The 27,610-nt window shown below is 41.9% G+C and overlaps 1 protein-coding gene across 2 annotated transcripts in view; it reads left to right on the forward strand.

Moving 5' to 3' along the window:
- Positions 1-27,610, forward strand: part of DIAPH3 (diaphanous related formin 3) — a 1,016,686-nt gene that overhangs the window by 487,901 nt on the left and 501,175 nt on the right. For both annotated transcript variants that reach the window (XM_077483143.1, XM_077483144.1), the window contains 3 exons: positions 7,047-7,139; positions 20,666-20,760; positions 24,130-24,231. In XM_077483143.1, the coding sequence (XP_077339269.1) occupies positions 7,047-7,139; positions 20,666-20,760; positions 24,130-24,231 (290 nt within the window). The remainder of the gene's footprint in view (positions 1-7,046; positions 7,140-20,665; positions 20,761-24,129; positions 24,232-27,610) is intronic.

A 27,610-nucleotide genomic window follows, 5' to 3' on the forward strand; every position in this document is an offset into this window, starting at 1 on the left:
GTCCCACTTGTTGGTGATTCTTCACAAAAAATTAAAATTTTATATCTTTGTTTGAAGCCTGAAATGTGGCAAAAGGTTGAAAAGTTTAAGGGGGCCGAATACTTTCGCAAGGCACTGTGTGTGTGTGTGTGTGTGTGTGTGTGTGTGTGTGTGTGTGTATATATATATATATATATATATATATATATATATATATATAATATTGGCCTAAACTGATGAAGAAATGTGTTTTTTTGTAAACATGTTTGAGGATGATATTTATTATAGCAAAAAGTAAAACATGTTTTTTTTTTTTTGTTTGTTTATAGCGCAAAAAATAAACGTAGAAGGGAACCAATAACACCAAAAGAAAGCTGTATTTATGGGGAAAAAGGACACAAATTTTGTTTGGGTACAGAATTGCATGACACTGCAATTTTCAGTTAATACAACGCAGTGCCAAATTGTTAAAAGTGCTCTGGTCACAGTCTGTTCTTTTTCGACATAAGCTTCAAGGGGGCCTGGGGATACCACATTTTAAAAATTATTACTATGCAGCTCAGCTGTCACAAATGGCCCTCTACCACGCTATGTCTGAAATCCCGCTATGGGTCAGTCTGGAAGCAGTTGAGGCTCACCCTATCTCCGTTTCCAATATACTTTGGCTCCCCCCTCAGACATGCAGATCACTTACTAACCCCGTTACGTGTCACTCCCTCAAAATATGGCGCATGGTACGCATCCCTTTTAAACTGCAATCTCCTCATCTGCCCTTGCTCTCGTTTATGGGTCACCCAAATTTCTATCCGGCCTACGCGGAACCAAGCGCCTTTTTGGCCTGGTCCCGCGCACATCTTACTCGAGTGTGTGACCTGTCTTCAGGTAATTCTTTCACAACATTCCCTGACCTGCTGACTCCGGCCCAACTGCCGCCTAGAGAATGTTTCCACTACCTGCAGATAGTCCATTTCTTTCAGACGCACATTGAGTTCAGCCCTAATCTTAACTCTATGTCCCCATTTGAATCCATATGCTCCTCTGATCCACATGCCCCAGGCATTATCTCATGCCTTTATTCCTGTCTCCCCACCGTATCTGAAGACCTTCCACGTTATGCTGCTGCGTGGGCTACAGACTTATCACTCAATCTTGACGCAGAGTCATAGACTGATATATGGACCAATACCAAAAATTCTTCACAGAATGTAGTGGCATCTGAAGCGAACTATAAGGTCCTGATGCGGTGGTATTTGGTCTCCTCTATTATTTCCAAATTTGTGTCTAACTACTCACCCGACTGTTTTAGGGGTTGCAAAGACCGGAGCACTCATGTCCACATTTGGTGGACTTGTCCCATCGTGGCAAATTTTTGGTCCTCGGTCTTCCGCCTACTAACTAAATTGATGCAACACCCCATAGCTCCCAACCCAGCAATGGCCTTGCTGAATTGGCTACCCCAAGATCTTACTAAAGCCCAAAACTGACTCTTTCTCCAAGTAACAACTGCGGCTAAACAAACAATTGCGAGAGCCTGGAGGACACCTTCCCTGAATATAACTGAAACTAAACATAGAGTTACACAGGCAATGATTCATGATAAGATAGAGGCAGTCATCCTGGATAGGATCCCATTGTTTAATAAAATATGGCAACCTTGGGTAGACCAATTCCTACCGAAAGATTTTGATACTCGTCTTATGGCTCCTTAGCCCAGAAGGGGCACAAGTGTGCTGTCCGTGGTTCGCGTGGGCCTTCCGACCATAACCTTTCCTTCCTACCTCTTCTACCCTACCCTCTGGTATTACCTCCTTTCCTTTTTGTGTCCCTATTTCTTTTTCTTCTCATTCCTCTCCCTTTTTCCTAAATTCTTTTTCCCTCACTCTCTGTCCTCTATATGTAAAACTTAACCAGCGGAACTCTCCTATCTACCATTACCCCCGGTAATAGTTGTTATTACAACAATGTTTGTTAAATGACTTTCCTTCTTTTGAATCCGTAAGTTTGCTTCTACCCGGCCCCCTCCTCGGATACTGTATATCTGCTATACTTTATGTATAAAGGGTCCATGGGCCTGTCTTAGAATCTTCTAATGTATCTACTTCTGCAAACTTAAGAGGCAGCCTATCTGATTACTTTCTGTTACTGCTACCATTGTAAATTGTTCTGCTTATTCTAGTGTGAACTACCTGACTTTTCAATAAAACTATTTGAAACGAAAAGTGCTCTGGTCAGGAAGGGGGTAAAATCTTCCAGGGCTGAAGTGGTTAAGGATTATTTCGTATAGTAAATTGAAGGGTTCGCCCCGGGACTTAAAATTAAGTGGATACCGTTTCTGTCAGTAAAGTTTACAGTCCCGGGGCAAACCCTTAGTTTTATTATATGTTACAGGGATGGAAGTGGGTTACTGGGGACATCAGACCTTTCCCTTTTTCTAGGATTATTTCATACAGACATGACTGCATCATGTCTTCTACTAGATGTACAAAAAAAAAAAAAAAAACATAAGTCTGTATTGCTTAATTGATGTTTAAAACTTTTCTAGATTGGGCAAAAGACAAGTCTAACCTGATCCAATGTTCCAGTGTTTGGACATATTAGTTAAGAATTTTTCTGCATCATACAACTTTTTATTTTACTTGTTCAAAAGCTTTATTATGTATTGCTGCTATACTATTGTACATACCTTATTAATAACTATGCTTGTTACTGCATTTGTGTTTGCGTTTTCTTTATTAAAAGAATTACAACCACAACCTTCAAATAAAGAGAGCAGTAAGTGTCTGTGTTATGAGCAGTGTGTTAGTTGTGCTGTTCCTCTTTAGTATAAGTTGCCTGCTTCTACACGTAACTACATTGCTTTTAGTCCATAGCTGGATATTGGTCACATAAATTCTGAGGTGTGCTTTCCGTTCCTTTATAGCCGCAGTAGCATTAGCTCATTTGACTTGCAATTTTAGCACATCCCATAAAGTACCGTAGGATGCTTGAGCACAGATTCTGAATTATTAAAAAATAAAAGTAGATGTGTGGTAGATAAAAAAAAAAAAATGTCGGTTTTGAAGCACCCATTGTACAATGTTACTGAATATATTGCAACATTCATACGTGTCTGAAAGAGGCAATTAGTTAGAGTCTGTGATGCTGGAAGTTGGAGCCACAGACCAGCTATTTTGTTATTGAACAGCTATGATTATGGAAAATAGAACATAGGAACATAGTGTTTTTACAGGACTTTATTACGTATGATAGGTTATAGAAACTGTACAAGTAGAACTCCAGACATACAACTAAATGCCTAGCTGAAAAAGGGATACCCGAGCCTACTCACAGAATACATGCACATATATGCCATAATACTGTGCCTTTGGGTTTAGGAGTGCATAGGGCATGGAGTATGCAACACGAAAATGAGGAGAGTGCAATGATGAGTACATAACCCATAGAATACAGGGGATCAGAAGTGTGTAATGCACACAATGCAGGGGTTAGTCCTGTGTAATGCAGGATGAAAAGGTAATGAGTGTGTAATGCACAGGGGTCAGTAGTACATACTGTTATACAGAATGCAGTGGTCAGAAATACCCCGTAGTATAGATTATCCCAATCAACATACGCCTGCCTTCTCTCCCCCTGAGCCACCCTCCCTGTAACAGCAAGCAGATGATCTTCTACCAGCACACACTGTCGTCACAGCTTCAAAAACAGCACAGCCATGCGGGACTCCCCATATGACAGCACCATTCATTCACATAGTTCTGTGAATGAGTGAACTACAAGTACTGACAGCATATATTTCTCAGTGAATTGTGTGAGCACACTTGTAGTCCATTGATTGTTCCTGCAATTCAGTAGCTGCATGCTCGTATCAGTGGCATAGTGCAGACAGTATTAAGAGTATGCAAGATCCTGACAATGCACCGGGTGCAAAGCTTTACAGACTCCAGGGTAAACAAAAATATGCACATTTTTTTTTATACCTGCATAAAGATGTGATATATATATATATATATATATATATATATATATATATATATATATATATATATATATATATATATATATGTATATATATATATATATATAAATTTTTTTTTTTTTAGAAAAGGCTAACTTAGCCTTCAAATCTTTACTATTCTGGTACCTGCACTACTTACCTTGACCAACTTGGGACACTTCCCAGTCCTAACTATGGTAGCATCTGGTCATAAACCTGTGCTTAAAGGATAAGTTCACCTTTGGGAACATGTTACGTGTCACACCTAATGCTGCAGCTGCTATGCAATTTCCCCCCACCTGTGATGGCAGTACAGGGAGAAGATCTTTTTAAAATTGCACTTGTTTTTTCCCTCCACACTCTTAGGCCCTATTTACACTGACCGTGTCTAACCTGCATTTATATGCATTTGAAGGACATTTCTAAACACATATAAATACATGTGATTATATTAACTACATTAACGTTTAATAGTGCTATTCACACTGTGTATTTAGGTGTGGTCAGTTTACGTGTGTTTAGAGAAATCTGTGCATCCTGGATCTGATTAGACACTTTAAACAGGTGTAAACACAAATAAACATGGCTATACCTGCTCTGAAGCTGTAACATCTAAGCTTGTGATACCGAGTTCTGGGAGGCGTCATTTATTTATATTTTTCCCTTCTCCTGTGTTTAGGAAAGCTAGAAGCAGGAGTGTTAATATTTGGCCTAAAGGTGTAGAAACCAATATTAATAGTCAGTGTAATTCATTAACACAATACTTTTTCCCAGTTGGTGAATCGGAAAAAAAAAAAAAAACTGAAACCAAAGTATTACAGCCAGACAGCTAGCGTTTCTTAAAATAATGGGTCAGTGATGACCGGTTTCTTTGAAGAATTAGGAATGCTACACTTGATATAGTTACAGTATCTCACAAAAGTGAGTACAACCCTCACATTTTTGTAAATATTTTATTATATCTTTTCATGTGACAACACTGAAGAAATTACACTTTGCTACAATGTAAAGTAGTGAGTGTACAGCTTGAATAACAGTGTAAATTTGTTGTCCCCTCAAAATAACTCAGCCATTAATGTCTAAACCGCTTGCAACAAAAGTGAGAACACCTCTAAATTGTCCAAATTGGGCCTAAAGTGTCAATATTTTGTGTGGCCACTATTATTTTCCAGCACTGCCTTACTCCTCTTGGGCATGAAGTTCATCAGAGCTTCACAGGTTGCCACTGAAGTCCTCTTCCACGCCTCCATGATGACATCACAAAGCTGATGGATGTTAGAGACCTTGCGCTTCTCCACCTTCCATTTGAGGATGCCCCACAGATGCTTAATAGGGTTTAGGTCTGGAGACATGCTTTGCCGATCCATCACCTTTACCCTCAGCTTCTTTAGTAAGGCAGTGGTAATCTTGGAGGTGTGTTTGGGGTTGCTATCATGTTGGAATACTTCCCTGTGGCCCAGTATCCAAAGGGAGAGGATCATGCTCTGCTTCAGTTTGTCACAGTACATGTGTGCATTCATGGTTCCCTCAATGAACTGTAGCTTCCCAGTGCCGGCAGCACTCATGCAGCCCCAGACCATGACACTCCAACCATCATGCTTGACTGCAGGCTAGACACACTTGTCTTTGTACTCCTCACCTGGTTGCCGCTAAACATGCTTGACACCATCTGAACCAAATAGGTTTATCTTGGTCTTATCAGACCACAAGACATTGTTCCAGTAATCCATGTCCTTAGTCTGCTTGTCTTCAGTAAACTTTTTGTGGGGCTTTCTTGAGCATCATCTTTAGAAGAGGCTTCCTTCTGGGACGCCAGCCAAGCAGACCAATTTGATGCAGTGTGTGGCATTTGGTCTCAGCACTGACAGACTGACCCCCCACACCTTCAACTTCTGCAGCACTCAAATGTCTATTTCCTAAAGACAACTTCTGGATATGACACTGAGCACATACACTCAGCTTCATTGGTCTACCACAACGGGGCCTGTAATGAGTGGAACCTGCCCTGTTAAACAACTGTATGGTCTTGACCACCATGCTGCATCTCAGTTTCAGGGGCTTGGCAATCTTTCTATAGCTTAGGCCATCTTTATGTAGAACAACAATTCTTTTTTTCAGAGAGTTCTTTGCGTGATGTGCCATGTTGAAGTTCCAGTGACCAGTACGAGAGAGTGAGGCCGCGTACACACGGGCGGACTGTTCGCCCAACTTTGTCCGCTGAACAGTGTTTGGGCGGACAGTCCGCTCGTGTGTGGGCTTTCAGCGGACAGTTTCAGCGGACAGTTTGACGAACAAGGTTTTTCGGAATTTCCGAAAAACTGTCCGCTGAAACCTTGTTTCAGCGAACAGTCCGCTCGTGTGTAGGCTTGTTCGTCAAACTAAGTTCCGCGCATGCTCAGAAAGGATTTACACGCCGAAAGTTATAATGCAGTGTATAGGACGTCGTATTTTTCGTCCCGTCGTACGTGCCGTTCACGTCATCGCGCACGGTTTCAGCAAACTGTTCGTCCGTCGTGTGTGGCCATGTCCGTCCATGCTAATTTTGAGCGGACTGTTTGCCGAAACTGTTTGACGGACAAAGTTGGGCGAACAGTCCCCGCGTGTGTACGCGGCCTCAGAGTGACAACATCAAATTGAACACACCTGCTCCCCATTCATACCTGAGACCTTGTAACACTAACAAGTCACATGACACAGTAATACCTGTGTTGAGTTATTTTAAAGGGACAGCAAATTTACACTGTTATACAAGCTGTACACTCACTGCTTTATATTGTAGCAAAGTTTAATTTCTTCAATTTTGTCACATGAAAAGATATAATAAAATATTTACAAAAATGGGTGTACTCACTTTTGTGAGATACTGTACATATAAAAAAAAAGTCAGTGCAGAATTATTTAATGGAATTTCTTTAGTATTTCCACTAAATTCATTACTACATGGTATGACATACTAAAACTGTCTTCTAACTGTTTATCTAAGTTTTCTTTTTTGTTCTTGGTTTAAATCTTCATCTTGTGTTTTCATGTATTAAGAAAATTAATTTTGTGTTTTTATTGTGACATTAAACAGTGAATAAAAATGATGAAATTGAAGATACTCTTGCTATTAAGAAAAGAATAAAGGAACTGAAGGTCTTGGAGCCAAAAGTTGCCCAAAATTTGTGTAAGTATATTGAAAACAGCTAGAGCCCTTTTTTCTTTTATTTCATTTTTGCACACATGGTAAAATGTACATTTTAGTCATGGAGATTAGTAAATCTCTTAAAACATCTGATTTTAGAAACATATTTTCTGAAAGCAGAGACCCTGGAGAATAAAATAGTGGTAGTTGTAATTTTTCTTGTTAGTGGTTCATTATTGGAGGTTTAAAGTGAGACAACAATCTGAAAATACGTAAGATAGCAGAGCACTTCTGTATCAATAATGAGAAATCTTACAAGTAGCTACACAAATGCATTGTTACTACAGCCAGCAACATAGTACTAAACACATTGAACCCTCCACCTGGAAGAAGGGGAATGGAGAGGATATATAATGCAAGATGGTAGGGAATAGCAGGGAAAGAGGAACAAGAAGCATATGGGGGGGGGGGGGGGGAGGGGGGTATAGGGCAAGGAAACAAAGGGAGAAAAGAAAGATTAACCACTTCAGCCCCGGAGAATTTAGTTACTCAATGACCAGAGTACTTTTTTACAATTTGGCACTGCACAGCTTTAACTGGTAATTGCACAGTCATGCAATGTTGTACCCAAACTAAATTTGCGTCCTTTTTTTCCCACAAATATAGCTTTCTTTTGATGGTATTTGGTTGCCTCTGTAATTTTTTTTTTTTTTTTGCAAAATAAACAGATAAAGACCGAAAATTTTGAAAAACAAATTATATTTTCTACTTTTTGTTATATGAAAAAAATATATATATATATATATGTATATCAATAAACTAAATTGTAGTTATACATTTAGTCCAAAATGTATTCATCTACATGTCTTAGGTGAAAAAAAAAAAAATGTCAATAAGTGTATATTTATTGATTTGCACAAAAGTTATAGTGTCTACAAACTAGGGTACATTTTCTGTAATTAACATAGCTTTTAGTTTATCACTGCATGTCTCATTTCTTGAGGTGCTAAAATGGCAGGGCAGTACAACACTCCATTTTGGAAAGTAGACACCCCAAGGAAATTGCTGAGAGGCATGTTGAGCCCATTGAATATATAATTTTTTGTCACATGTGATTGTGTATATATATATTTATTTTTTTCATTTTTCAAAGTTGTCACTAAATTACATATTGCTCACACGTGCCATGGTTATATGTGGAATTACAACCCAAAATACATTTTGCTGCTTCTCCTGAGGGACTTTTTGTCAGTCTAACCGCAGAACCCCAAAAACCAATCACCACCTTTAGGCTTTTTAAGGGTGTACATATTTGATTTCACTCCTCACTGCCTATCACAGTTTCAGAGGCCATGAAATGCCCAGCTAGCACAACACCCCCCCCCCCCCCCCCCCCAGATGACCCTATTTTGGAAAGAGTTGTGTTGAGTCCATGTAATATTTTATATTTTGCCACAAGTTTCGAGAAAAAAAAAAATGACACAAAGTTGTCACTAAATGATATATTGTTCAAACATGGCATGGGTATATGTGAAATTTAACCCCAGAATACATTCTGCTGCTTCTCCTGAGTATGGGGATACCATATGTGTGGGACTTTTTGGCAGTCTAACCGGATACAGGACCACGAAAATCAATCACCACCTTCAGGATTTCTAAGGGCATACCTTTTTGAGTTCACTCCTCACTGTCAAAACAGTTTCGGAAGCCATGAAATGCACAGATAGCACCCCCCCCCCCCCATGACCCCATTTTGGAAAGTAGACACCCCAAGCTATTTTCTGAGAGGCATGTTGAGTATTTTGCAGATCTTGCTTTTTGTCACAAAGTTTTGAAAATTGGAAAAAAAATAAAAAAGCTGAAAACATTCAGCAGAGCCAAATAATAATAAATAATGAAATGGAATAAGCATACAGACACTTTTTTATACCAGCATCTGACCTTACGGGCAATTAGGTACAGCGCTAACAACTGGTCATTGAGGTCCACCCCTCCCATATTAAGGTTATATTTGTGGACACGGAGGGGTTTCGCAACAACACCAGTCGCCGTAGGAATTTGGACCATCGTGTATGCATGAAGTGGCCACTAAACGAAAACATTCTTATTATCCCTCCACTTCACAGCGAGCAAATGATTACATCTCAAGCCGCTAGGGTAAGCACTGGTGATTAGATCACATGGTGCCACATGCGCCAATTCCATGATCAAACAAGTGACTAAAAAGGGGCACACTAGTTTAATAATTGTCCACATACAGGTGGTATCCCTTTCTGTATAAGGGTGACATCAAGTCCCACACAATCTTACCAGCGCTCCTTATGTAGTCTGTGCAATTCTCCAGCTCTACATAACTATCCCGTCCCTTATAAACCATAAAACTATTTGTATAGCCTGTTGCCCTGTCACAGAGGTTATACAGCTTGACCCCATATCTGGCACACTTGCTAGGAAGATACTCTGTGAATGACAAGTGGGCAGAAAACGTAATCGGGGACTCATCAACGCAGCCAACTTGATCAGGAGTAAACAAGGCTGCAAACTGCTGGTTGAAGTGGTTTATGAGGGGCCAAATTTTGTAGAGACAATCGTATTCAGGGTCACCTCGAGAACGAAAGAGTTAATTGTCATTGAAATGCATGAACAGCAAGATCTGCTCGTATCATGTCCTGGTCATGGAGGCATAGAGCACACACTTATGGTGAATTGGGTCAGTGTACCAATATGACCGCAAATCACCTTTTTTATTTATGCCCATGAGGAGGGATAAGCCCAGAAAGGTCTTAAATTCAGAGACAGTAATAGGTCTCCAATCTCTGGCAAGAGTCAACTGGGGATTAGCGGCAATGAATTGACCAGCATACAAATTGCTCTGCTCCACAATAGATCTATAGAGATCTTCCACGAAAAACATTGAATACAAATCAAGTGACGTAAAATAAAATGATTCCACCTGAATTCCGGGTTGGCCAGTGAATGGGGAATTAGTGGTGCTGCAGAAGTGGTGGGCTCCCAATTCAGATTGGCAAAAGCAGCAGGAAGAGCACTATGGGCTTGACAGGCCTGTCTTTGTCTTGGTGGCTGTGAGACACTAGTTGTGCTAGCCACCTCACCAGCTTGAACTGCGCTTATGGGACTTGCCACATAACCACATGATACTGCAGTGTTGGATGTACGACTGGGATGTACTAGGCCACTGGCGCTTGCCAGTTCACCAGAAGGATGAGTGGCACTAGTACTGGCTCTCTGCTCCATATGAGAGCCCTGTGGTTCTTGCACCTCAACAACAGCAACAACAAGAACGGGGTCGGGTACACCTGACCTTGGAAAGGACTGCTGTCGTTTAAAGTTATCTGTCAGGGTGCCGCTACTGTCTATGGGTTTGTATTCTGACCCTGAATCTGACGGGTGAGTTCCTCTTCAATCTCATCTGTCATGCTCAGAGACGTGTAGGGCTCCTCACTAGTGTACTTTTGATTTTTTTTTACATTTTGGCCTCTAAATTTACTGGTTCACTAGTGGGACTCACAGGAAAAAAAAAGAGCACTGACTGTCAGTGATTGCTTCCAATGCTACCAAAAATACTGTTAGCGTTCGCAGGGATCAGGCCTGACTGAATGCTGCAGTTAGGTGTTTAGTGTTTTGTAAGTGACAGTGATTGATTGATACTGCACTTGGGTGAGCTGGGCTGGGCAGAGGGGCTAAACACAGGTGCTAGCAGCTATCTGGGCTGATCCTGCTAACACTACGTTTTTGGCAACCCTAAACTACTGGGGAAGCTAGTATAGATCTGATCAGATATTGATCCATTCAGACACTATACTACTAAGGGAGATGTATGGTACATGTGTGGGTGTTAGCGCTACTGGCGCTAATCTGGCGCTGCCTGGGGTGACGCAGATCCTTATTGACACTGAAACCTAACTGATATCACCTGCTAGGTGATCAGGGAGTTAAACCGTTTATTAGGTAATATATGGGGGGTGCCCTGAAGCTATAAAAAAAAAATAACTGAACGACCAGTGTCACCATGACTTTAATACGGTGATCACTGGTGATGGGGTGATCAAGGGGTTAAACTTTTATTAGGGGGAGTCCCTAAACCTATCTGGGGCCACTACGAAGTACCCTAATGATGATTAGTGTCCCAAATGACACCAGTATTGTGATCAAAGAAAGCTATGAACGTTGCACTGACTGACACAGTGACAGGGAATGAAGGGGTTGACTGGGGGGGGGGGGGGGATCAGGGGTGAAATATCTCCTTATGTGTACTGTATCAGTGTAGTGTTGGTGGAACTTACGTTTGTATGTCCTCTCTCTGGAACGGAAAATAATTCCACGAGGAGAGATGACATCACTTTCCCTGTTTGTGTTTACACTTACACAGGCAGGGGAGGATTTCATTCGTCAGGACCGATCAGCAGGCCCTGGCCAGAAATCATTCTCCTGGGCCTGGAGACTGATCGGTTCTGAAACAAATCTGATCATCGCGGCTGCCGTAACATAACGTTGCTTTGCTCACCCATGCCATTCTGCCGCAGGAAAACTGCGATGGCTGGTCGGGAAGTGGTTAACAAGAAAAATGACAGTTGCAATAATACTGCTAATTGAAAGAGTTCAAAGGTGAGTATCCACAAGAACTGTATAGTGGTACTTTATCAAACCTTAAATTTTCATCTAGGGTTAGTCAGCAACATAGAACATTTTTTTCCTGAATGTCATAACTTTGAGGTCTGTAATTGACAATAGTTTTTCCATATCACATTGGTGGTTGAGCGTTTTAATAGTGTCAGTGACAGATGGTGTCTGTGATGAATTCCACGGATTAGTGATTGTGAGCTTTGCTTCCATGATTAAATGTTTAAACAATGCCCTAATGTTTGTGAACAAAAAACAAAACATGGATTCTTAAATGGAGGATGGAGGATGGAGAGGGAAGGGTCAGGGTCTATGGGATATACTATAATATCATATATTATACAGATTTTTTTGTTCTAGAATGATCTTAGGGATTTGCATGTCCATAGAATATGAAATAGAGAAACAATTTCTCTGCAATTCCTCCAGCAAAAAGGGCCTTCTGGGAGGGGTGGAATTTGGAAATTTTATATGGTGTGAGGTACCAACTATGAATAGTCTTCTGAAACAGTTCCCACTGTTTTGCACAGCTCAACAACAAGTATACAATAAAGATTTCTTCCTGTCATTGTCATGGAAGACAGTACTCTAATTTCTTCCCATATGATGGTAGGCTCAGAGAAGCAGTCCGTACCATTTTAAATGACAAATCCAGACCATTTTATATGACAAATCTAGACCAGGAAGTGATATAGTACACACAACTTCCTGGTACATTTATTGAAGGGTTCCGCTGCTTGTAGAAGTGAATAGCCAGCTGTATCACTTCCACCTGAAAGTCAACAGGTGGCTTGACAATATTTGTAAGAGCCATAAGACCTCAGCTGCTATAAGCAGTCAGCAGTAAATTCCAAAGCTCTTGATGCCATTGATGTATATAAACGGTATTGAGAAGCAACATAGACACATATACACACACAAGTGTACTGTTTATACACATGCAACAAATAAACACAATAAACAGCTCCTTTTCTTTTCTTACATCAGGGGACACAGCCGTACTAATTACTACATGGGTTATATATCGAACCCGACAGGTGCTGGACACTGGCACACCCCTAAGGTGTGTACTTCCCCCCATATAACCCCTCCCATTACTGGGAGTCCTCGGTTTTCTTTTGCCAGTGTCTAAGGTGATGGGCAGGAGTAAAGATGTGCTGTGCTGAGCTCCACGGGCAGTAATCCTTGATAAGAGCCAGCCATGCTGACCGGATCCATTCTGATGTCTTTGTAATGGGCTAAATGAATGGTACCCGGGCCTCGTAATCCAAAGAAACAAGGTTTTGCTTGCAAACGCTTCTCTTTGAGAGCTGGGCCCTGGGATCCAGTACTTTTTGGTAGTAAGGCCATACAGTTTTTGATGGCAGGGTGCTGTCGCAGGCCCTGGATTGTTGACTTTGCAGAAACAGCCTTTTGAACCTTTATGTGCAATTCCCTTAGTTCTTTTGACTAGAAAGATAGTCTTTATGCTTGCCATTTCTTCTGCTAGAAGAGTATCAGAACTAGCGACTCTGTCTTTTTTTTCAATTTAGTTTTTATTAGAAAAATTTTTCACATACATAGAGAAAAAAAAATACAGTTATGGACAGTTCGTATATGATAGGAATTACAACCTTGCTATACCATACACAGATTACAGATCTTATACAGTATAAAGAACAGGAAGTGCAATAATGTAACCTACCAACATAAAACTAGTCAGCCTGTTCCTAAAAAAAAAAAAAAAAAAAACAAGCAGATTGCGACTTATAGGTAACTAGGCCCTTTCAGAGTAAACATATTGTGAGTAGTTCGAAAATGAAAAAGGGGCGAGTAGAAGTAGGTAGAATCCAGAACTGTGGAGAAGAAAAAGCCAAAGAAGAACAAAAGAATCAGGCAGAAGAGAAAAAAGAAAAAAAAGAAAAGAAGAAAAAAAGAGAGAGACTGTAAACTAAGATAGGCAGAGAGTAGCTTTGGGGAAAGGGATAGATAAGGGGAGAGGAAAAGAGAAGGGACAGAGTGGGGATAGGAGGGATTGGGATTGAGGTGGACCCAATGTTTCTAACAGGTTATGAGTGTGGAACCTGATTAATGGTATTTGATTTTCCAGGCATCTATGCGGTTTATATTTTTACTTAACCTAGAAAGTAGTAACGTTTCATATATACAATTAGTTTTCACAATAGTAATGACTTCTGAGAGGCAAGGAACAACATCCGTTTTCCATTTTCGAGTTATAAGTGATCTGGAGGCTAGTAGAATATGTGTCACCATTGTTCTATACTGGGGGGAATATTTCTCAATGCCCAAATTCAATAAGGCTAAACCAGGATCGGAGGGGGAAATAATCCCTGTGAGGGAGGATAACAGTCTAAATACACTGTGCCAAAAGCTAGTCAAGTGCCTACATGACCAAAGAATATGCTTGAGTGAACCCACCTCTCCACAACCCCTCAAGCACAGATTAGATATCCCTTCTGAGAATTTAGACAACCTATATGGGGTAAGGTACCAGCGCAATGCTATTTTTTGGTGTAATTCCCAGTGGTTAACACAGCGGGATGCCTTGTAGATTGAATTGATGGCTTGATGCCACTGTGTCAGTGAGTATACCTTTCCCAGGTCTTCCTCCCACTTTAAATATGGGGAGGATTTGATAAATACATTCTTGTGCTGGAGGATGCCATAGAATAACGAAATCCCTTTTACTAGTGTAAGTTTGTTTGAATAAAACTTCCAGACATCTGCATGTATGGAAATTCGGGCTGTGGGCACGGAACGAAGAAAGTGTGAGATCTGACCATATCTAAATAGTTCACCCCTCTCTAGGCCATATTCATCTTGTAGCGCAATGAAGTCTTTGATTAGACCATCACGGAACAGGTCAGAGAGAAATTTGATACCTTTGAGTTTCCAAGTGTGAGTAGTAAGACCAGGAATGGCTCTACTAAGTAAGTCAATCTCTATGGGGACCTCCAATGTTCCCCCCTCCGCCGGCTCGACCCGCCCGAGGTCTCTCCATGCCCATAGGGAGGCCTGGATCGTCAGTGGTAGTTGTCTCAGATTAAAGGGCCTCAGCCTGTCAAGCCAGAGCAAAGAGGGGAGGTCTCCTGTCGGGGACATAAACTGCTCAATATCCCTCCAAGGGATAGACGCTGTTTTGTGGAACCAAGTGGCTAGTTGGGTGAGCAGAGCCGCCTTAAAATAGTCCTGGAGCTCCACATAACCCATGCCTCCCACCTTTCTATGTTTTATTAGTAAGCCTTTAGCGCACCTAGGTTTCTTCTGCTGCCAGATATACCCATTGAGAAGGGAGTTAAGTAATCTAAGGTACATGGGTTTGATAGGTACTGGTAAGGTGCGAAATACATATAGGATCTGTGGGAGCAGTAACATTTTGAAGGAGGCTAGGCGTCCTGACCATGTTAGTTCCGTTTTAGAAATGCGTCTGGTCTCAGAAGTTAGTTTTTGAAGTAGTAATGAATAGTTGGCCTCAGCTAATCTGTTAGGGTCTGCCGTAATCTGCAGGCCTAGATATGTTATGCTGTCTTTCTTCCAGGAATACCGAAAAGATTTTTGTAGTTTAAGCATAGTTTGTGATGGGATGTCAAGGGGAAGGATAAGGGACTTAGAGTCATTGACTTTATAGTAGGAGATAGTACTAAATTGGTCCAGAATGTTCTGAGTGTGCGTTAAGGAAAGCATTGGGGATGTAAGGAAGAGGATTATATCGTCCGCGAATAGGTTTATTTTGTGTGTCTTCCCTTTAAAGGCAAAACCATGGATGTCCGGATGGGCTCTAATTTTTTCCGCCAGGGGTTCTATCAACAAGTTGAAGATGGAGGGGGACAGTGGGCACCCCTGTCGGGTACCATTCGTTATAGTAAAAGGTTGGGATAGGATGCTAGAGGTGTAGACCCTTGCAGAGGGAGTAGAGTAGAGAGCTAAAATTGCGGACAGAATGGGGCCCTGAAATCCAAATTTACTCAAAGCAGACTTCATGTATCCCCAATGTATCCTGTCGAACGCCTTCTCCGCATCCAAAGAAAGGAGCAGAGAAGGCGTCCGACAGGCCCTTGCGTGGCAGACAACATTGATCACCCGCCTAGTTGCATCAGAAGCCTGCCTTCCAATCGTAAACCCCGCTTGATCGGGATCCACAAGAGTAGGCAAAATACGCAATAGTCTATGAGCTAAGATTTTAGCATAAATTTTCACATCTGTATTGAGAAGCGAAATTGGGCGGAAATTGGCTGGGGTATCTGGGGACTTTCCTGGTTTAGGGATGGTGACAACATAGGCACCTAACATTTCTGAGGGGAAAGAAGAGGAGGTAACCGCTTGCGAATAAATTTCTTGTAACGTTGGGGTTAGAAGTTCGCTAAATTTGGAATAATATTCGCCCGGAAGACCATCGGGACCAGGAGATTTGCCCGATGGCAGTGTTCTAATGATTTTTTGTATCTCCGCCTGGGAGATGGGGGCGTTTAGGGTGGAAAGTTGTTCCTCCGAGAGCTTGGGTAGTGAGACACTATCAAGGAAGGTCTGAATGTCAGCTTCTGTTGGTTGTGGGGTATTGGAGTCCGTCCTGATATTATACAATGAGGAATAATACTTAGCAAAGGAATCAGCAATGTCTTTAGGATTGTATATTTTGCTGCTATCGGAAGAGTTAATTAAATAAGGAATAGTAGTTCTAGTTCTCTGTTCTCTTAAGCGTGGGCTGTCTTAAGACAAGGGGTTATCTTATTTTGACTGTCTAATGAGTCAATATCAGTTAAAATTCGATCGAGCCTAAGGGACCTCTGTTTTTTAAGTCTGGCGCTAGCCTGTAGTAAGATGCCTCTTATGAAGGCCTTATGAGCACACCAAAGAGTCATTGGGTCATTAACAGAACCAGTGTTAGTTACAAAAAATTCTTTGAGACTCTTATGAACTTCTACCATTTGTTCATGTGAACCAAATATACCAGGACTCGCCCTCCAGACCCCAGACACAGTATGAGCGTTCCCCTCCGCCACCACTACTGATATGGGTGCATGATCAGACCAAGATATACTGTGTATGGCGGAGGAGGACACCGCTTGTAGCAGAAATCTATCTACCAAAATCATGTCAATTCTTGAATACATGTTGTGTCTGGAGGAGTGAAAAGAATAATCCCTCTCAGTAGAGTGTTGACATCTCCAGACGTCATACAACCCCTCCTCCTGCAGTAAGTGCCGCAGGGAGGGAAGAGGTCGACGAGATCTGGAGGTCGTGTCCATTCGAAAGTCCACTGTCATGTTATAGTCTCCACACATCACCAGAGCTCCCTGGCGCACTTCTCTGACTTTGGTCAGTAGTCTTTTGAGAAATCTAAGTTGGTGAGAATTGGGAGCATAGAGGTTCACAATAGTGTAAATCTTATTATTAAGAGAACCTATTAAAATTATATATCTGCCCTCAGGATCAGCTATAGTGAGGATATGTGAAAAAGCAATCGAGTCTCTGATAGCTATCACCACACCTTTACGTTTTTGTGAGGCAGACGCAGTAAACAGATGTGGGAAATGCTTGTTGCGAAAAGGTGGTGGGTTACTAGCCAAAAAGTGCGATTCTTGTAGACAAAGTACATCGGCCCTCAACTTCTGTGCTTCTTTCCAAACAGATGCTCTTTTGACCGGGTGATTTAACCCGTGCACATTAAGCGAAACTATCTTAACCATCGAGAGTAGGAGTGTATGATGAGTATGTTAGTCCTCATACCTTTCTTGATTGTAGAAACATGCGAAAAACATGTTGACGTCCTGGGCACTTTGACACCACATCTCCGGCCGACACATTTAGGATATCGCAAGGTCCATCTCATGGGAAGGAGGGGAGGGATCCAGGGGTGAAAAGAATCGTAGAAGAAAAAGGAAAAAAAAAGCAACATAAATAACTAAAAAGTCAGAAATCCAGAGTGTAGGCTTAAGCCACGAAAGTAAAAAAAAACGATTCAACAGTGAATCTGTAGGCAGTGATCCTGCCCATCATATAACTTGGGGGAAACAACAACGTTCATAGAGGTCCGCAGGTACCGAGAGCAACATCATGAAAAAGCAGTAATATTCAGACAGAAAGAAGCAAGGTCCGAGTGCTTCAATTGTTACGATTCAGATTTTTCTTCCTGCGTGACACCACCTGCCAGTTGTCTGGCGATGAGATTTTTGATAGAGAGGCCTGAGCAGGGTCAGCTTGTACTGGGAGAATGTTCCATTGTTTGAGTAGCTCCAGACCATCCTCTAGGTTGTTAATCACCTTTGTATGACCTTCTCTGGAGATAGTAAGCTTACAAGGAAATCCCCATCTGTTAATAATGGCATGGTTGCGAAGTGCTTTGGTTATGGGAAGCAGAGCTTTCCTCCTCTGCATGGTGTGCTGCGACAAGTCTGCGAAGACTTGGAGGTTGGCGTATTGTTCCGGGGGTTGTTTATTGGTGCGGAAGGCAAAGGTGAATTTCTCCTTGACCTGGAAAAAATGGACCCGCAGTAAGACGTCTCTCGGAATATTGTCCGGGAGGTGCGATGGCTTCGGAAGGCGATGAATTCTGTCAATTGCCAGGTCTGACGCAGGCAGGTCCGGCAGGAAGGCCCCTATCAGTTCCTGAGCGTATTGGAGTAATTGAGCCGGTAATACCAGTTCTGGGACCCCCCTCAGCTTAATATTGTTGCGTCGGGACCTATCCTCTAAGTCTGCGACTTTAGCCTTTAGCCACGCCACCTCCTCCGTCTGGTCGTTCTGGGCATCCACTACTGCATTAATAGTAGAGGCGAATTCGCCCATTTTGTTTTCGACATGGTCGATCCGTGCGTCCACCGCATTAAGGTCAGATTTGAACCCCCGCATACAGTCCATTATGTCAGCGTGCAGGGTGCTCCGCAGGGAGACCAGCATGTCCTTTAAGGTAGTGTCGGACACTGGTTGGTTCGACGTAGGGAACGAATCTATAGTGTCCGAGATTTCCCTTGTGTCGTCTAATCGTTCCCCCTCTCCACTAACCTGTATAGCAGCAAGATCCTCCACCAGCCGCGGCTTGGACTTCGCTGGACTGAGGGAGAGCGGGGTGGACATACCCGGGGATCCACGAGGTGAGCGGTGGTCCGGGGAAGAGGCCTCTGAGCCGGAGCTACTGGCGGCCGAAGGCGAGGCGGCGTCGGCGCCATCTTGGAGTAGGCCTCGAGGAGTCCGCGGGAAGAATTGCGGTAGTTTCTTCAGTTGCGGTAAGTTTTTGCGCTTGCGGGTCATCTCTGCTGTGTGCGGAGGCGATACAGCTTCGGTGGATGCCAGTATCAGGTCGAGGAAGCACTTCGGGTTGCTATTTTAGCTCTCGGTGTTGCGGAGCTACCGTCTCATGCGTCCATTCAGCCGCGCGGTAGCCACGCCCCCCCCCTAGCGGCTCTGTCTTGTAAGGAGCCATATCTGATCATGCATAATGATAAGGTGGTGTTACCCCCTCATCCTGAATTCCTGCCAAAGGTGGTGACAGGTCTTCACTTAAACCAAGATATTGTTCTTCCTTCTTTCATCCCAGAGCCTCGATCTAGGAAAGAGAAGGCTCTACATTCCCTTCATGTAGTAAGAGTGGTCAGAGTGTATTTAAAGGCGACTGCTCAGGTTTGTAAAACAGATGTTTTATTTATACTGACAGATCCTTCAAAGAGAGGGCAGGCAGCATCAAGATCCACTATTTCCAAGTGGATTTGTCAAGTCATTATTCAGGCTTATGGTTTAAAGTAGAAAATTCCTCCTCTTCATGTTAAGGCACATTCAACGGGGGGCGATTAGTACCTCTTGGGCGGTGCATCATCAGGCCTCTATGGCTCAGATCTGTAAGGCCGCAACTTGGTCTTCAGTTCATACGTTTACCAGATTTTATCAATTCAATGTTAAGGGACAATGAGGATACGGCCTTCGGCGCAGTGTACTGCAGGCTGTAGTATGAGTCCTCTGACTTTCCTTCTTTTGGTGTCTCCTCCCCTTCAGTTGCCATTGCTATGGGACATCCCATATAGTAATTACTACGGCTCTGTGTCCCCTGATATAAGAAAAGAAAATAGGATTTTAAAACAGCTTACCTGTAAAACCCTTTTCTTTGATGTACATCAGGTGACACACAGGTCCCTCCCTTCTTATACACTTCTATTGCTTGGCTACAAAACTGAGGACTCCCAGTAATGGGAGGGGTTATATGTGGGAAGTACACGCCTTAGGGGCATTACAGTGTCCAGCACCTTTCGGTCCAATATATGACCCATGTAGTAATTACTACGGGTCTGTGTCCCCCGATGTACATCAAAGAAAATAATTTTACAGGTAAGCTATTTTAAAAATCCTATTTTTGTCTGCTTGTGAGTAACTCACCAGCGCCATCTTCACCCTAGCTCGTCCTTTAATAATGGCTGTTACTCATTGCATGTTGGGAGTTGTCATTTTAAAATATTCTCTTGGTCAGTAGGCAATGATAAAGCAGCTTTGAGAGAGGAAATAGCACAGCCACAAAAAAATATTACAAACATAAACATGTTTGTTGATGAACAGTGTAAACAAAACTACAAACATGTTGCTGTTACGGTTAAAGACTTTGTTGCATTGTTGGTAGGTATTGGCTAATTACAAAGCCTGTACCTGCAGGTTGTTCAAGTCATTCATTGTTGTATTTTATTTTTAATGTTATCTTCATAGTCCTTGATTTTGTTTTGTTATGAAGCCTGACAGTGATATTAACAGTACGGTTACCTGTACTTATTTTTATTTTATTTTTTTAGCAGTTACATCTGCATTTGTTGTACCTTCAATATATAATCAATACCACAATGTGTTATGTTTTGACAGTCAGCTTGTGTTGTATTACGGTATTGTTTTATCATGGTATCCTGTTAATATTTAAATATATGAATTAATTAAATTGCTGTCCATTGTTTCAGCCATTTTCTTAGGTTCATACCGATTGCCTTATGAAGACATTAAAAAAATCATATTAGAAATTGATGAAACGCAACTTTCAGAATCCATGGTTCAGGTAAGGCTTCTTATAGTAAAAAATTCCTTGTCCATCAAATGGGAATAAACTTAAATTGCTGATAACACACAGGCTTGCAATACCTGCAGTTTTATGATACATCTTCAAATCAGTTCATATTTGCCCTAAGGAGACCCTCAATTATGCATATAGGATGTATATAGCTCCTCAATTATGCATCTAGGATGTATATTGCGCCTCCATGAAAAGAACCTGCATACTCCCCCCTCCATTTTCTGTAAACTTCCAAGCTCCCATTGCTTTTATGGTTTAAAAACGTTTTAACAATTTTGTACCCATGGTGTAAGGTCGCCAACTGAAAAGTGTATTTCATGGAAGCATCAGGGCTGCTCCAGGTACCATTGTGCAGCCAGGTGTAAGTGTGGCTTAGACGGGCTTTCAGCCCTCACCTTAACCACTTTCAGACCGGACCATTTTGCTGGCTTAAGACCAGACCACTTTTTGCGATTTGGCACTGCGCCACTTTAACTGACAATTGCGCGGTCGTGCGGCATGGCTCCCAAACAAAATTGACTTCCTTTTTTTTTCCCACAAATAGAGCGTTCTTTTGGTGATATTTGATCACCCCTGCCTGTTTTTTTTTTTTTTTGCGCTATAAACAAAAATAGAGCGACAATTTTGAAAAAAAAACATTTTTGTTTTACTTTTTGTTATAATAAATATCCCCCAAAAAAATAAAAAAAATAAAACGTTTTTTCCCCCCTCAATTTAGGCCGATACGTATTCTTCTACATATTTTTGGTAAAAAAAAAATCGTAATGCGCAAACGTTATAGCGTTTACAAAATAAGGGATAGTTTTATGGCATTTTTATAAAAAAAAATTTACTAGTAATGGCGGCGATCAGCGATTTTTATTGCGACTGCGACATTATGGCGGACATTTCTGACACATTTTTGGGACCATTGTCATTTATACAGCAATCACTGCTATACAAATGCAGTGATTCCTGTGTAAATGACACTGGCAGTGAAGAGGTTAACCAGTGCGTGGCAGTGTAGGGGTTAAGTGTTCCTAGGGACAAGTTACTAACTGTGGGGGGCTGGGCTTTGTTTTAGTGACACTGATCTCTGCTCCAATCACATGGAGCAGAGATCAGCATCACTTGTTGCTAGGCAGAACGGGGAGATGCTGTTTACAACGGCATCTACTTGTTTAGCCGCCCTGTGAGACGAACACGGGTATGCCCACGACTGGACTCAGGGGGGTCCCGACCAGTGCACTCACGATGGCAGGGCGGCAGTTAAAATTGGAGGTACCTGTACGCCAATATGCCTGCCCGTGCCATTCTGCCAACGTACATCGGCGTGCGCCGGTCGGAAAGTGGTTAAAGACCGCCTTTAGTGGCATAAGTAGATGAATGCAAGAAGTTCAAATTGCCTACCAGCTCCATGGTGTCGTGACGGGATCTCCAAAGCTATAACACAGACAAACCCAAGTCCCGTTACTGTTCTGTTTAATCTGTTTATTTCCCTGTGTGTAAGAGACAATACAGTTTGTATAGTAAGTGTTTCTGAATATACACAAAATGCATTTTCACATAGGGACTTTTTTGGTGTTCAAAGTACTTCAAATAACTCTCTACATACCCTGGCAGAATTTATTTCTTGGCCATTTTTCAGGGAATATGAATGATAACACAAAAACGTTTCTTTCACTGATGGTTAGTGTTTGGCTGATCAGTCAACTGTGTTTACTCTTTTAAAATCATAATCACAACAGAAACTACTCAATTGACCCTGATCAAAAGTTAACATACCTTGGTGATTTTGGCCTGATAACATGCACACAAGTTGACACAAAGGGGTTTGAATGGCTAGCAAAGGTAACCACCCTCACCCGTGATATATTTGCTTGCAATTAGTGTGTGTATATAAAAGGTCAATGCATTTCTGCACTCCTGACAGACCCTTGCATCTTTCATCCAGTGCTGCACTGATGTTTCTGGATTCTGAGTCATAGGGAAAGCAAAATGATTGTCAAACTCTAATCAAGAAGTGAAAAATGAGGGGTTCTGTTGAAACCAAACCATGGTCAGGTAGACCAACTAAAATGTCAGCCACAACTGCCAGGAAAATTGTTTGGGATGCAAAGAAAATCCCACACATAACTTTAGGTGGAAATACAAGACTCTCTGTTTCAAAATGCACAATACAGAGTCACTTGAAGAAAGATGGGCTGCATGACTGAGTCGCCAGAAGAAAGCCATTATTATGCAAATGCCACAAAGTATCCCGCTTACAATACGCCAAATAGCGCAAAGACGAGCCTCAAACCTTCTGGCACAAATTCATTTGGAGTGATGAGACAAAAATTTAGCTTTTTGGCCACAACCATAAAGGCTACATTTGGAGAGGAGTCAGCAAGGCCTATGATAAATGGTACAGAGGTGGATCACTGATGTTTTGGAGATGCGTGAGCTACAAAGGAACAGGAAATTTGGACAAAATTGTTGGCAAGATGAATGCCATATGTTATCAAAAAATACTGGAGGGACATTTGCATTAATCAGCCAGGAAGCTACGCATGGGACGTACTTGGACATTCCAACATGACAATGATCCAAAACACAAGGCTAAGTCGACCTGTCATTGGCTACAACAAAATAAAATGAAGGTTCTGGAGTGGCCATCTCGGTCTCCTGACCTCAATATCATTGAGCCACTCTGGGGAGATCTCAAACGTGCAGCCCATGCAAGACAGCCTGATAATTTACAGGAACTGGAGGCTTTTTGCCAAGACAAATGGACAGCTTTACCATCTGAGAAGATAAATAGCCTCATCCACAAATACCACAAAAGACTTCAAGCTGATGTTAAAGGGGACAATACACAGTATTAAGAACTGGGGTATGTAAACACTAATTACAAGCAAACAGATCACAGATGAGGATGGTTACCTTTAATAGCCATTCAAGCCCCTTTGTGTCAACTTGTATGCATGTTATCTGGCCAAAATCACCATGATATGTAAACTTTTGATCAGGATCAATTGAGTAGTTTCTGTTCCCATTATGATTTAAAACGAGTAAATACAGTTGATTAATAATAAATGGCTTCAGCCAAACACTAACCATGAGTGAAAGAAAAGTTTTCGTGTTATCATTCATATTCTCTGAAAAATGGCCATGAAATCAGAAATTCTACCAGGGTATGTAAACCTATGAGCACAACTGTGTGTGTGTATGTGTGTGTGTATATATATATATATATATATCTCTATATCTATATACCGTAATTTGTTTTTAGTTATTCCTTTTTTTTTTGTAATAGAAACAGGACTTTACAGATTTTGTTTAAATCATGTATATATTAAATTTATTTTATTTCCTCTATATTTACTAAACTAGAATTTAATAAAGCACATGCCTGAACAGACCCAGCTGGCTGCATTGGCCAAACTTAAAAATGAATATTGCAGCCTGTCAGAACCAGAGCAGTTTGGGGTTGTGGTGAGTGATTATTTTATTTTTAAAATAACTTTGGTCTGTATTATACAATTTTGTATTTAAAAAGAAATGTTGGATTGCAAAATTGCATTTGTGACTCAATCACGGTGAATACGTTTAGTTGAGGATGAAGGAGATGTAAATCCACTCCAAAGCTAGACAGCTTTATATATCTATGAGATAAAAAGGTGTTGAGAAATACAGAATTATCTGTGCTAATTCCCATAAATGGTTTTCAGCTAAAAGGTCACAGTGGATAGAATTACGTACAGTTGTATTTCTGAAATTATGTCATTATGACTGGGAAAATGTATAAAAGTAAGATTTAATAAATTAGCCCTGAAGAAAATGACTGTTTCTTGCTTTTCCACTACTTTTTGTGCTTACAATATATTTCTTATATGTCCATATGACTCAATGTACTGTAACTGTGATACATGCGGTTTTATATCTACTTATCTAGTGGTTTTGTATTTTAAATTCATATTGCTGTAGTCTTGCGCCACATGTGGCTGTGATCTATATTTGTGGTTCACAGTAGCTTCTCAGAGGGTGCTAAGCTTTTCAGTACCAGTGTACCTTAACACCTGCTACATGGCACACTTCCCCTACACAAAAATTCAGATAAGGCTCAAATTGTCATTTTAGTCAAATAGTAGTACTACGTCAAAGCATTTTTGATCTCTATGATTTCATATTTAGAGGGCCACTTCTAATGTACAGTTTGTGACCTACAAAGGTTACATTTAACATTTTCAAATGATGATGGAGCTTAAAATGTAACTAAAAGCAAAACTTTTTTTTTTAGATTTCGATGTAGGTACATAGGTGAGGTTGAAAAAAAGTCCATCAAGTCCAACCTATGTGTATGATTATATGTCAGTATTACATTGTATATCCCTGTATGTTGCGGTCGTTCAGGTGCTTATCTAATAGGTTTTTTTTTTAATTATCAATGCCCCCCTCCCCTGCTGAAACCACCACCTGTGGAAGGGAATTCCACATCCTTGCCGCTCTTACAGTAAAGAACCCTCTACGCAGTTTAAGGTTAAACCTGTTTTTTTCTAATTTTAGTGAGTGGCCACATGTCTTATAAAACTCTTCTGCAAAAAAGTTTTTTTTTTTTTTCATTTTCATACATCATGGGACACAGAGTTAGGCTAATATTAATGAAGAACTGGGTTATACTTTATCTCCGGATGAATGGACACTGGTAGTCCAAAGGTCTTTAGACAGGAAATGATCCCCTATATAACCCCTCCCATACAGGAAATATTTCAGTTTTTTACCAGTGTCTGCAAGGTGGGTGGCACGGTTGTTTGAGCTCTCCGAGGTCCAGGTCTCTAGTCCCACAAACAGTTCTTAAATGAATCAAGGGATTGACCAATCAGGACCAATTGACACAGGCTTTATATACTTAGATAAATGGTACTCAAGCCTCGAAAAGAAGACTCAAGATCCTGCACGGTTTTTCCTGTAATGCTGCCTTTGGGCGCTGGACCCTGCAATGTGGAATCATGGATACCACACCGCTAAAGCCCCGTACACACGAGAGGACTTATGTCCGACAGACTTCCGAAGGAGTTCTGCCGGAGTTCCGACAGAGTTCTGACGGACTTTTCGAATGAGCGGACTTGGCCACACACAATCACACTAAACTCCGACGGATTCGAACGTGATGACGTACGACTGGACTCGAATAAGGAAGTTCATAGCCAGTAGCCAATAGTTGCCCTAGCGTCGGTTTTAGTCCGTTGGAATAGCATACACACGAGCAAATTTTTCGAAGGGACCGGGTCCGGCGGAGTTCCGTCTGAAAGATTTGAAGCATGTTCCATATTCTAAAGTCCGTCAGACTTTGGTGAATCAAAAGTCCGTTGCAGCCCACACACGATCGAATAGTCTGACGGAATCAGTCCGTCGGACTTTGGATGTTGAAAAGTCCACTCGTGTGTACGCGGCATAAGGCATTCCTACAGGAGGCTGTACAGGTTCAAGGGAGTGGACCTTAAACATGAAAAGGTCACCCAGTCCTTGAAGGTCCTCAAGTGACAGGAACCCACCCTGATAGGTGAAGTTTGTTCTCTTAGTTTCTAAGCTGCCCTGCGCCTGGACGGGTAAGTGAAACCCCTTTACTTATTGTGTGGTGTCCCAGTGATTGTAAAAATTCGTCAAGCTAGCTAGAAGCTGGACACCTGTGTGCAGTGGCAGTACGGGGGTGTTTTATGTTAGATTTTGGTGTTTGCAAGGTTTACCTTTTTTTGGTTGTGTCTGGCTATTCTTCACCTGTATGATGGCGTACAACAGTGCACCATTTTGCCTTGGTTCACCAGGGCGCACATGTGTTCGCAATCGCGTTGCTAGGCTCAGCAGTTTGGCGGCCATGGCGCACACGGCTGTGCCGCATATGCGCCATAGCCTTTATCTAGGGTGCATGAAGATTTGCTTCATACACAAATACAGCCACACCCGTTCACTGACACCTTGCATGTGGATGCGCATGCATGCACAGATTGTTCTGGCGCACAGCCTGCTTATTTAAGCTGTGTATGCCAAGCATACAGTGCTTCCAGAAGGCAGCTGCGGGACACAGAGCAGGCTCTGAACCATGCATTTGCAGCAATTTATTTCTTCTTACCCGGTTCATGTGAGTCACCAGGTGTTGCTTGGCAGGCTAAAGGTGCTTTGCAGGATTGTTACATACGGGCTTTGTGAGACCTATTAAAGGGTCTCCCTTCTAAGGTGTTTTAATACTACACCCAGATACTCTCTTTTTGTGGCTCGTAAATGTCTCCATAAAAGAGGAGCAGGACTAACACTACAGGGAAGGGCACACCTATGTCTTCAGTAGTTCCTGATGAACCTAGTCATATTCCTAGTGTTATATCACCTGAATGACCAGAGGCTTCCGCACAATCTTAGCTGCTGTGCCTATCTGGTATTGTGCCTACAGTCAATGCTGTTGCCTCACCTTTTATCCCCAAGGATGACCTGTCCTGGGCCCTAGCCGGGTTAGAACACAGGATTGCTGGCATGATTGCCTACATCCCGCAGGGTGGCAAAAAATGTGACAGATCCTCCTCTCCAGATCCCTCTAGTCTGGAGCAGGAATGGATTAAGGATGGGGAAGAGCTAGAAGTTCAGGATTCTGTGGAAGGCCTGGCGAATGAATCTGTTTATGAGCAATCTGGACAAGAACATATCCAATTGATGTCTGCCTCTCAGTCACAGAGACTTTTGATCTAGACTCTTACAAAAAGGTTTTTTTTTCTGTCTTTAAGTTGCCTCTTGCAGAGGTTACAGAGCCCCCTGGTCCTCTTTGGGATCCCTGAGGCCTCTTCAGGCCATGCAGGCTTTCCCCTTACATCCCCATACAGGCGGT

The sequence above is a fragment of the Lithobates pipiens genome, unplaced genomic scaffold (assembly GCF_037356315.1).
Source record: "Lithobates pipiens isolate NorthernLeopardFrog02 unplaced genomic scaffold, aLitPip1_a1.2 Scaffold_16, whole genome shotgun sequence".
Lineage (NCBI taxonomy): Eukaryota > Metazoa > Chordata > Amphibia > Anura > Ranidae > Lithobates > Lithobates pipiens.